This window comes from Apis mellifera, linkage group LG6 (genome assembly GCF_003254395.2).
Source record: "Apis mellifera strain DH4 linkage group LG6, Amel_HAv3.1, whole genome shotgun sequence".
Classification (NCBI taxonomy): Eukaryota; Metazoa; Arthropoda; class Insecta; order Hymenoptera; family Apidae; genus Apis; species Apis mellifera.
Window position 1 is genome coordinate 5,302,174 of NC_037643.1, and position 12,906 is coordinate 5,315,079.

A 12,906-nucleotide genomic window follows, 5' to 3' on the forward strand; every position below is an offset into this window, starting at 1 on the left:
TTTGAATTTCGGTCTGCTGAGCTGATAATTATTTATGTCTTTTTTCTTATTTTTCTTTCTCTCTCTCTCTCTTTTTTTTTTTTTTTTTGATTAAAACAATTTTGGAAATGTAAGATTTTAAATATTGTCCAAAATCTAATGTCATACTGATTATACTTCATACTAACACCTATATATATATATATATATATATATATATATATATATATATATAATATATATCTATATATATATCCATCATAATTGGTGGAACTACAGTAACTCATTTGCGTTTTTTTCCATTTGATAGCAGTTTCTAAGTCGTTAAAATTCATAAATATGACATGTAATAAACTTATCGGTTGACCCATTTCTTTGCCGGTTCCGTCCAGTTGGTTTCATTTTCATCTTCTTTCTCTCCATCTGCCTCTTCTCTTTCTCCCCTTTCTTGTTCTTGCTCACTGGATGGTGTAGCGGATGGTGTCTGCGAAATATTAACATTACGTGCACGCAATTCAGCCAAAAAATCATTTTCTTGTTGATAGCGTCGTTGAAGTTCTTCTCTCCAAGAATTTCCACCACCGCTACTATCATCGCCATCCTCGCCAGCCTCGAAATCTGAAGATGAATCGTTTTGAGTTATACAAATTAATTTAGAGATCATAAATTGATTTCTTATATGCAAATAAATTTTTAACAGTTCATCCTTTGATTTTCCGTGTAAAAAAGAATTCTAATAAAATCAATATCAATTCTATATGTCTACTTAAACGATAATGCTTATCTACATTATTATATCAATACTATTATTTACAATTGAAATGAAAAGAATTATTTGTCCACAAATATATATTTATATATAATTGCTTATGTATTTTACAAATGTACATATAATTAAATAAAGCCATTGATCATCTATTTCTAATGAAAAGTAATGGCAATATAATTAATACAAAAATACCTGATATTTACTTGTAATTTAATCAATACTTTAACTTTCTGAAATAATAAATACATTTACTAACTTGTTTGCTTAATATAATAATTATAGTATATTTATGCGAAAAAGCATGTGATATAATGTTTAAAAAATGCTTGTGAGAATATAAAAATATAGGAGAATATTTGAAATTTTAATAAACTCTTACCTAACGGCTTTCTGATGTTAATTCGGCCAGAGTTGTGAGAATGATCCTCCTGGTCTGAGTCTGCAAGGCACCAGGATACATTCACAGGGGGTGCATCACACACATTCCACAACACGTCTAAAGTGTCATTTGTATATGGAAATATCTATCTTTTTGCCAAAATTTAAATACAAATGGAATATTTTATATATGGGCTCCACATTTAAATTTTATATTTAAATTTTAATAAAATATTTTTTTATAATAGTGATAATTATTTTAATAAATAATATTGATAATATTTTTATATTTTTTAATTTGAAACTCTTATAATATCTAAAACAAAAAGAATTTATGATATAATAAATTTCAAAATACCAATTAAGAAATTAAAAGTTATTTTTATTTTGTAATAAATATAAAAATGAAATAATTTTTACTCAATTATTTTCAGATTATTTTTAAATTAATTAATATTAAAATGATGAATTATCTTAAAATGAACATTTATTGTTTTACGTGTAGTGTAGTCTGTGCTAGTTCTAGACTAAGTTTAGCTAAGTCTATACTAAATAAGAAGAAAATAAGAATTACAACAGGCAAATTGTGTAAAAGGCAGAAATTAAGTATTTACATTTGTAAATATGTTATTAAGATTGAGTAATTTATAAAATTATTATAAGATGTGTTTTAAATTTTTAAAATAAATTAAAAAAATTATTGTGAATATATTTAATAAATTTTTCTATTCTTTTATTAAATTTGCCAATTAATATAAAATGACTTTTTTAAAATATTTTCAACATATGATTCGTATTTAATACTTAAAAAGAGTTATATATTATTTTTTTCATTTTGTTAATATTAAATACGAATATGAAATTATTTATTTTTCTTGTAATATAAATATTAGTGAAAATTTCATGAAGAATATAAAAAATTGAACATAGCTTAATTTATTATTTTGTTATTATTATTATGTTATATATAAATAGTAATTTACCTTTTATTTGAGTTTTAGTTCCATAATAAGTTCATAAAATTTTTTCACTAAAAACGGATAGGGAAATGCATTATTACATGCTATAAAATCTAACGATGTGATAGAAGAAAATACTGCCAAACATGCCTGTTTACACTAATATGAACAATAGTATGAGAAAATGTATTTACGAAAAACATTTACTTGAAACAAATTATTCCATATTATAATCTTATAATCAATTACGAATAAAATAAAAACATACACATTGGTAATAATTTTTTGATTATTTTACTTATTTAAACTACTCACAAATACCTGTCCATTGATAAATTTTCTTTTAAAATTATGAGATATTAATCATTACCTCTTCGCGTTGGTTATAACTTTTTAATTTTAGGGACTAATCATTTCTATACCTTACATTTCTATATCAAATATACAATTATTGAAGACCTATATTAAAAATGATAACTAGATACAAATTTTTGTGCCATTTTGAACTACCAAAGTATTTTGCATACATTTCTGATGCAAAGTATATTGAAATGTGTAATAATAACATACCCGAATTCAATTCCCTCACGAGTGTTGACATGGCATTAGTAACACTGTCAGCAGCTACCAATAAGTCATTTCGTAAGGATCGGCCCAAGCTATTATTCGCACTGCTGGAACCACTTCCTGGCAAGCTGTTTGTCCTGAACGCAGACCTGACATCGAAAATCTCTATTTTCTTTGCATAAAGCGACTTCCAAATAAAAACTAAGTCAAAATCGTGACATGCCACGCTTATTGTGCAAGCATTTTGGGTTGAATATATTTTTTTATATTTATTATATTGAAATTAAACGGAATATTTGCAAATTTTAAATTAACAATATTACTAGCATAAACATGCACTAAAAAAAAGCAGTGATGATAATAAATTTTTTTTCTTATTTTATTTATATTTAAAATTTATATATAGAATGTTACTAATTTAGTGTTTATTTTTAAAACTTTAATTTTTATGTATTATTTTTCAAAATTTCAATTTTATGTAGTTAAGATATATTATAATAAGATTATTGTATATAAATAAATATATTTTTTTAAATTGTACAAGTATATTATAAATTAGGTAAAATAATATATACAACTGAAAATAAAAGATACTTAATACATGAAATTACTTTAATTTATTAAAAAAAATAATGTAGACAATAATTGTACAATTCTATATAAAGGTAAAATGTAACAACATTTTTCTAACATATAGTAAAATATCTCAAAATATTCTATAAGGTACATTAATGCCAGTTATCTCATTCAATTTAAATACACATGCCTTTAATATTTCATCAGTTAAATGCATGAGGAAAAATTAAGATAACATAAAAATTCAATAGAGCTTAAAAGCGTCACAAAATAGCAAAAAGCAATGACTTATAAGTGTAATTTTAACAAAAAAAAATGCAATTAGAATTTGCAATGCAATATAATCAATGTAAAAATATTTCAAAATGTGAAAATCTTGAATTACGCAACTAGTACCAAACTTATTCCTGTTACTAGTTGCTCAAGAATGCATTCTCATAATATTCGCATGCAACAATTAAAATTATAATTACTGTGCAAATTTTTTTATAAAATATAGCTACATATCTATCATAACTAGCATTGTGTATTTCGAAGAAATCAATTTTAAATAAATGTGTATAATATATAAATAAAATTATTAATTAATAATGTTATTTTTTAAATTGATAAATATACTTATAAAATGACTGATTTCTTCATCTAACTTATATAATTTTTTACTACATGTACAAGTTGTGACTTTTTAATATGGCTTAGAATACATAGTAAATGTCGATAATATATAAAATTTTGTTTCTTTATATAAAATTACTTTATATAAAAGTAATTTCTTTTGATATCTAAATACGTTACAAATCTTTGTACAAAGGATTCTTACATACAGAATTCACAAATATATTGACAAGAAATAGTACTACAAAATATTAATAAAAACAAGAAACACATTTTATCTTGTTTTTATAAATATATGTATTTAAAACTTGTCCATGTATTTCTGAATATTTCTTTAAATATAATTTTACCTAAATTCAAAAACCACTTCTAAATTATTTAATAGTGGAAAATAAAATAAAATTTTTTATACAAAGATTGTAATTTTATTTTTCTGTTGTAATATTACTTTTTATCCTTGACTATTTTTTTTATTGATTTCTAACACAAATTTTTCATATGCGCGCCTACCTTACATCACCTCCAACACATGATAAGTTATCTGGAATAGGATTTTGTATTGTTCCCAGCATGGTATTATTGGTTACACTCGCCACTGATGTTGTTGGAACAGGACTCTGATAGCTTTGAGACATTTGCTGTTGACTTTGTGATTGTTGTTGTTGTTGTTGTTGTGGCGTTGTAGAAAGTGGACCACCTGGAGTTGGTGGGGCTGATCTACTACTTGGTACTGCACCAGGCGGTAGAGGTGGTGATTTTGTACTTCGTGGTGAACTATTCGGTGTTGATCTCGGAGACGCTTGGTGATTCTACAATAATAAAAATTGTTATGATTTCATAATAATAAAAAATTAATCAATAAAAAATTAATGAACATTATATTACGATTATATTACGTTTAAATATTTTTTAAAAAATAATGAATTGTTTTTAAATAATACCTTTAACATTTTCATTAAACCTTCTAACTGTACCATTAACTGCCTTCTAGAATCTTGTAATGTTGCTAAATGAGTTTCTAATTCATCCTTTCTTTGCCTCAAAGCTCTCAATTCTGACATTAATGCAGGATTTTCCAAACCAGCTGCTTCTATCTCTTGTTGTCTCCTGTAGTTAGATTCAATATTAATTAATGATAAAGATTAAATTGAAAACAAAAGGTGGAATATCTTTTGTACCAGATATTCCATTCTACTATTCCATTCTACTATTCAAAGCTGAAGCGAGAATATATTATTAATGTAGTGTCTGTATGTGAATCTAATGAATCTCTTAGTTTCAAAAACAAAATTAATATTTAACTAAAACAATTTAAAAGTAACTTTTATTGTATTGTATTCGAACAAAATAATTTATTTAATTATTCCAAATTTACGAATAACATAATATCAATATTATATTATATCGAAAATTAAAAATGAATTAAAAATGAATTAAAAATAAAATGAAAAGAAACGAAATGATAGGAAATTCTTAAACTAATGAAAAAAATATCGACATTACAAGCAGGAAATCATCAATGTTAGTAATCATTTTAGGTTTATAACACTTCGATTCTAAGGAATTCATAGAGTTATATAAATGAAATATAAATGTAATTGAATATAAGAAAATAAAATTGTATTTATGTTAGTATTTATTGTTGTGATGTCTTCAGCACTAATATATATATTCTATGCAACCAAAATGATTCAAGCGAAACAGAATGTTTTTTTTAACATGCATGATCCTAGGATGGTTCGACAGGATGATCTCGAGGTTTAGGCTTGATATAAAGGAAATAAACGACACAGGTATACCTTAACCTTGCAATCTCGCGCATTATTTCCTTGTTCTTTGCCTCTAATTGTGATATAAGTTCGCGTTGTGCTCTCGAGGCATCTAATGATGCTAAATTAGCATCTGATGGTGTCCTACCCTGTAACATAGAATTCGTGTTTTCAAATTATTTGTAAAAAAATTTGAATTTTACATGAAAATTATACTAGTGATAATTAAAATTTCGCATACTTACTGCTTGATCAGCTTGCGACATTCTAGATGCGGCACGAGGCTGTATAGTTATAAAATTAAAATTAGTCACACAAAGTTTCAGCTGAACGTTTAATTACGTTTGTTGCTCTAATCTGACAACCACAGGTTTCGTGCAATATTTCATGCGTTTATCGTGAAACTACATCAAAGTAGTTATAGTTTTAAATATTCCTACAAATCTTATAGAATATATATATATTATAGATTATTAGATATATATATTATAGATATTATAAATTATAAAAGCAATTTGTATAAATTAACTTTGAATAATTTTTAATATATTATGGTTTTTTTTTATGCAAGCAATATGAAATTACATAATTGTTATAATATTAAAACAAAATATTAAACGTATATCCATATAGTTGTATAGAAAAGTAAACAACAAACATTAAACGTTAGTATTTTAGAATTAATAAAAAATCTTACCATAGTCCTAGCTTCCTGAGCCAACCTTTGTGCGTATCGTGCTATTAATTTATGTTCATCATCCAGTCTTGAACTATCCATACTGTATATTGTATGAATAAAAAAAAATATAAAAAAAAAATAAATACAATTGTGACGTGCACATTTAGTATAAGCTGTGGTAATTTTGATTTGTTTCATACTCACCTTCTTAAAGTAGAACGGCTATCCATTGATCCAGAATCAAAAGGTGCCATAAAACCTGGGTCTGGAAAACCATTGTGAGATGGTAAAGGTGATGGTGGACTGCAATGCAGATAATTTATTTTTGATTGAAGAATCATATTCATATTGATGGTTATACATATTTATTGAATATGATAATGGTAACACTCACACTATGTGGGATAAATCTAATGTTTTCTCGGGCTGTTCTGGAAATCTCGGTAAACTATTCTTCCCTTTCTCAGGCACGCATCTAAAGCTTTTTCGTAAGGAATGACCAATTTGTTTACTCGGTGATTTCTATAAAACAATAAAAATATGATATAAAGTATATATATGAATATATCAATATTCATTTATTAAAAATTTTGAAAATTCTGTTCAACACGTACAAAACTACTGTACTCTCTTGTTTCATGATCATTATTATGTGTTCCCGAAACTTTACCGCGCCAAAAACAGTCTTGGCAAAGTTGATATGAATGACATTTCTGACATCTGTATCGGAAGCCGGTGAAGTTCTCTTTATGACATGCATCACACATGACAGGATGGGCCACTGAAAGATCATATATGAAAAAACTCAATTATAATATACATTTGTAATAATAATAATTAGTAATATATTAAAGAATTATTTTTTGACATTAAAAGTCTTTTGATATTATGATGTTATATGAAATATAAGAAACACATCATTTATAATTTTTATTCTCTGTTAAAATATTTGCTGAAGGAAAATGAAACGTGATATACTTTGTCTAGAATTACTGAAAGCATATAATCATAAAACAGATAAATTTGATTCCATGTTTTGAAAGAATTCAAAGTAGATACTCTAAAAATATTCTAAATTATTTTTCAATTTATATTAAATAATTATTTTAATAATTATAAAGTTTTTTAATTCGGAAATAATTTAATTAAAATTTGCAAAATTACCTGTTTCAACAGCAGCCATTCTATGGTATAATGGAAGCCAAATTAAACAATGTGGTCCTGGATCAGACATAAGCGTATCCAAAAAATCGTTAACCGTGACTTTCGAATTCTGAAACACGATGTGATATCCACGATATTTATTTCCAAGTCGAATTAAATTTAAAAAAGTTTTCTAGTTATCGACAATATACGGAACAGAAATTCATTTTAATGAACTCACTTGAGGAAATATTGAATTAGCAAGACCTTCAGAATATCCAAATGATGGGGATTCATAAACCGCAGCTGTTAACGATAGAACTTCTTTTAAATACTCGGAAAATCTCCAGTGTATCATGTGACCATTGCTATCCGATATTTGCGAATATATATCTGCTCGAGATAAGTAAATCAAATTAATTAATTAAAATAATTTGTAACAATAGTAAGAGTTTGTGTAATGTAATAATAAAAGTTAAGAACACTTACATCGAAATTTATCCATGAGTTTTCCAGCACATAACGTAGCCAATGCTACTTTCACCGAAAAAACGGATATTTTATTGTTTTCCCTATGAAAAGTGTTTTTTTTTATTTTTTAATTTCTAATGATTTAAGTAATAATTAATAAATATAATTATTATCAATAAGTTAATTTACATGTTAATTTAAATTACTTTCATTTGAAAAATGAATAGCAACAATTGAAAGAGAATATAAAATAGAATATTTATAATTTAATCTATGTATACCCTGTAGTATAGGCAGCGATTAACCAATTCATTAACAGTGCAGTTGTAGCGTCGACTTTTGCTTGTTGCGAAACAGGCACTCGTTTATTAAGGGCATGAAATAAGGAAGACAATAAAGTTTCTAGTCTCGAAACTCCCAACGTGCTCGATGGTTCCAATGTATTTAAACCATTTTCCCGAAATGCTTCGATCACGTTCCATATGTCCACATTGTGTACTGTATAGAACAGAAAATGTTTAATTTATCGAAAATGAAATGATTTTTTTGAGTCATAATATAACATTAAGCACTATCAAGTGCTAGTAAAAGTTTTGTAAACTCAAATAGTCGAAAAAACATTTTATTAAGAGGTCAATAAAACCTAGGAGTTACTAACCAAGTACATGATAAAGCAAAGGATTCTTCGTCCATAGTACTGAAAGTTTTGTAACCTCAAGCAGTCTATAAAACTTCTCACCAAGTAATTAATGGAATCTAGGAGTTACCAAGTAGATGATGAGGGCAAAAGATTCTTGGTATCAAATAAAATATTTAATAAGGGATTTCTTGTACCTGGTTGAAACATAGTATTCTAAATATTTGATTAATAAGTGATTAAGAATTTAATAATATTTCAACGTTGGATTCTGTAGTAATTCAGTCTAATTAATATTATATTTAATAACAATCTAGTATCAATACTATAAGTAATATGATAATTTCTGAAGATAACTAGTTTAGAGATTTTTAAAATTAAGAAAATGTATATAAAATTTCATAAATTTAATCCATTTATAAAATAGTTTGTATTATTGCTCTTATTTTCCTGTACTTATTAATTTTTTGATGCTTCCTATTAATCTTTTATTTAATTTTTATTAAAATATTGATTCCAGTTTTTTATATTATTTCTTGAATTAAAAATGATCTTATATATATTGTATAATATTCTAGAAATATATAATAATAGAAATCTGATTACAAAAAGTTAATCAAATAAAATTTTAATCTGAATCTTATTAATTCTCTTTTTCGAATCGTGTTTGTTATTTTTTAATAATTATACATTATAAATTTCGTACTTACAATGAACTTTCTTTTGAATAAATCGCAGCTTGCACGCAGTACGGTATGATGCAAAACGAATGGTATCAAAATTTTGCTGTCGCATTTCTTGCAATAACTGCAACCGACTTGCCTCTCCGGTACTGCTATTTCCCGACCCTCCTGCGCCATCCTCCGCCATTTTATCTATAATATAATAAAACTGAATTAAAATTATGTTAATTAAATTTTGTAGTGATAATTACTGAAATATTGAAAACACATTTTATTATAACTGTTGATAATAAAATAAGCACGATTTTCTCTCGTAAGATCTTTGAAAGCACTGCGAGTTTAGTTGTTTCTTGCATTATACAAGTTACATGTAGTAAAACGAAGGTCATTCGTCGATTAGTCATCAACGCTCGTTAACTTGACTCATAATTATAAAACTTGCTTGTTAAACTTCCTACAACCGGAATTTTTAGTTGCTTTCATGAAATTTCAAATGTTAATTACAACAAAATGTGGCAAAGAGAAAAATTTTAAACATGTAATTTCTTTATGAATTTAAAAAATATTTTCAATTTAAGTTATATATATTTAAAAAATAATTATAAAAAATAATAATAAAAATATTCTTTTATTTAACAATATACTTCTTAACGATGCGTACATAATTGAAAATATATAAAAATTATCGAAAAAGAAAATAATGCAATATAATAATATAAATATAATATAAATTAAATAATAAAATATATTTTTAATAATGAAATGAATTTCTACTGAAGTTTTTCGTATAATCATTCTTTTCATTTAAATATTTAATGATTGACAATTGATTGGTACAATATAATTTTATTAATATAATCATTATTAAATTATATATGAAAATATTTTTGCTACAATTAGAAAAATGCATAAAGTTAAATTTAAAACAATAAGGAAAGATTTATTGGACTTTTAAATTCTAGATTCACTATATTTCACACAGATATTTCAATTTGTATAAAAAAATCACAAAAGAACCATAAATTTGCATATATAAAATAAAATTTATTCGTAGATAATTAACTACCCAATGAAAATGAAATTTATATGCATTTTAATCAGTTATTTAAATGTCAGAGCAATAAATAAAAGAGATTTCTTAGATTTCTTCATTCATTATGAGTCTATGAATATTTCAAAGATTTTGATGATATTTGAGGCATCTACCGCTCGAGGATTACTTGCAGTAGTAAGCTTCATTGTGTTGTTGATTAGTTTCACTCTATTCAAGTGAATCAAGCATTGTGCAATTAATTTGATGTTATTAAGATCAGAAATCGCGTCGAAACTATATATAACGACTTACGAAGAAATTTTCGACCTTCCAATAACTTTTAACAAATCAATTTAAAAAAAGAGTTGTTTCTTTAATTTCTATAATTAAAATATACTTGATGAAATAAATGAATTAAAAAAAAAAAAAGACAAATTAATTTAATCATTATAAATCCATTATAAATTAATAGATTTCTTCTTATCCAATGCTACTCAAAATATGATTTTATTTTTTTTTTCAAGAAATAAAATAAAAATAATATATTCGAACTATTACTAATTCCTCATCTTCCAATTGTCCGCAATATAACCGTGTTTGTTGGAAATATTGCAAATTACCGCGCACTTTAATATCGATTCAATTACTTCACAAAGCCAATATTTCAATTTAAAATTCCTAAACGTTTGTTCGAATCGTTGAGTAGTTAACTACTCGAGTACGACCTACCAAGTTTGCATAGATAACAAAGAAATCGTGAAAACGAGGACGACAATTACTTTTATTTGAAATACATCCCGCGAAACACAACCCAATGGTTATTAATTTAAACCATTCAATAATCGCTCGCTTAATAGGAGATATCGTTTAAGACGATAAGAGAAATCAAATTATATTGCAGGAACAATTAGAATCGATTGGTGAATCAAAGCAATTAATGTCTCGCTAGAAAATTATGAATGAATTGATTAATTCCATTCTAATTTAATGAAATATGTTTTAAACTCGCGACTTTCTTTCTTTTTTTTTTTCTTTTTTTCTTTTTGATACATATAATCGATTTTTAATCTTTGAAATATTCCTATAAAATTTTTTGATATTTAAATGACCATTGAATATTTTTTTATACGTGTATATCCGTATGATTTAGCGTATATTATGCGACCATTTCTTATCAGTTATTTATATAAACACATCAAAGCGGCCGACAACGGCAAACAATGTATATATAACGGGTGAGCTCGTTATAAAATTATTTACTTGAACAAAATCTTATCTGAGATTCTTTTTGTAATATATGTGTAACGAAAATAATAAATATTAAATATATAATGTAAGTTAATATAATTATCATTATAATTATATGATGATTGTAATTCGCCTAAGCTCTTATTTTTGAAAAATTATTAAAAAAAAGACTTCAGATAAAAATTGAATTTCAAAAGAAGAGAGGAGGCATAACACGATATAAATGATATTAAAAGTTCATTGAGATCAATGAAGAAAGAGATTATTAGCACATTAGAGATCAAATCATGATTGAGAGTAAGGACATGAATAATAAAAAACATTTTTGATGCATTTTTTTTTAAATAGAGAGAACTAATTCGTGAAACTAATTCTTCAAAATTGTTCGAACTTTGTCGATTCTCTTTCAATTCTCCCTTCCAAAATCTCGCGTGATTGGGAATGAGTTTCACCGCCATTACCTTCGAGAACTAACATTTCTTAATGCAACGAAGCGGGAAATCGATAGGAAAAATGACTCGTCGGTTTGTTGTCTGACAAAATGGAACGGAGACAGGTGCATTTAAAATGAAAAGTGCCGGGAGGAAGGGAAATCGAGTGAAAGAAAAGGGAAGGGAAAAAAGGTTGGAGCATTACATCTGTGCTCCGAGAGAGTGATGTCTCTGGCTGTTTTTGCTCTGCCGCCATGTATTTTTACTTTTACGGATTATTCTTTCACGGTAAATTCACGACTCTGACGAAATATGATCCGGAAACATCTTTGAATATGTCTGCGTATCTTACTAAAAAAGTGAAACAGTGATTTGTATTGAAATATATTTAATCAAAATAGTTGGTTCTTTTTTTCTTTTGAAAAAAAGAAAAATAAATATTCTTGTATTTATTACATTTTGATTTCATTTTTAAGAAATATTATAATTATATTTTCTTATCATTTCTTTTCATTTGAAGAATATATGAAATACAAGTTTTGAATTAAAACATAATTCAATGAATCATGCGGTAAATTAACATATTTATTATCATTATATTATAAGATATTCTTTAATTCGTAGAATGTTAATAAATATCTCGACGATATGAATTGAAAATGTTTAACAATGAATTAATAGCATAGTATAAAATAGGTTCTGTTAATTGTATAATTGCGTAACGCAATTGTCATGCAAGAAAAGTCATGTTAGTACAGATAAATTCCAATTAACAGGTTCCATATTATTTCGTTACGACTATTTATCCCATATGATGATAATATTTATTTCAATTAATATGCATGCAATATCATTCTGAATATATATATATTTAAAACACACTACTTTATCTTTACATATTATTCAGTTAAGTTCGTCGCAATTCAATTCTTATCTTTCCTCATTAAAATTCTTTTCTTAGTCTGGAAT

The 12,906-nt window shown here is 25.6% G+C and overlaps 1 protein-coding gene across 11 annotated transcripts in view; it reads right to left on the reverse strand.

Annotated features, from left to right (window-relative positions):
- The window catches only part of LOC411673 (dystrobrevin beta), a 19,281-nt gene continuing 6,375 nt past the window's right edge, over positions 1 to 12,906 (reverse strand). Inside the window, exons 1-18 of one of the 11 annotated variants that reach the window (XM_026441183.1) lie at positions 9,494 to 9,608; positions 9,253 to 9,417; positions 8,564 to 8,739; positions 8,187 to 8,403; positions 7,924 to 8,006; positions 7,676 to 7,827; positions 7,456 to 7,564; positions 6,906 to 7,072; positions 6,686 to 6,813; positions 6,496 to 6,594; positions 6,310 to 6,391; positions 5,858 to 5,896; positions 5,643 to 5,761; positions 4,785 to 4,950; positions 4,354 to 4,652; positions 2,656 to 2,801; positions 1,128 to 1,187; positions 1 to 597 (exon numbers count right to left, since the gene is read on the reverse strand). In XM_026441183.1, coding sequence (XP_026296968.1) covers positions 335 to 597; positions 1,128 to 1,187; positions 2,656 to 2,801; positions 4,354 to 4,652; positions 4,785 to 4,950; positions 5,643 to 5,761; positions 5,858 to 5,896; positions 6,310 to 6,391; positions 6,496 to 6,594; positions 6,686 to 6,813; positions 6,906 to 7,072; positions 7,456 to 7,564; positions 7,676 to 7,827; positions 7,924 to 8,006; positions 8,187 to 8,218 — 1,944 coding nt within the window. In that variant the 5' untranslated portion in view covers positions 8,219 to 8,403; positions 8,564 to 8,739; positions 9,253 to 9,417; positions 9,494 to 9,608 and the 3' untranslated portion in view covers positions 1 to 334. Of the gene's footprint in view, positions 598 to 1,127; positions 1,188 to 1,229; positions 1,277 to 2,393; positions 2,545 to 2,655; positions 2,802 to 4,353; positions 4,653 to 4,784; positions 4,951 to 5,642; positions 5,762 to 5,857; positions 5,897 to 6,309; positions 6,392 to 6,495; positions 6,595 to 6,685; positions 6,814 to 6,905; positions 7,073 to 7,455; positions 7,565 to 7,675; positions 7,828 to 7,923; positions 8,007 to 8,186; positions 8,404 to 8,563; positions 8,740 to 9,252; positions 9,418 to 9,476; positions 9,609 to 12,906 lie in introns of those variants that run through there. The other 10 variants (XM_016912766.2, XM_016912765.2, XM_026441181.1 and 7 more) reach the window with 10 other exon arrangements.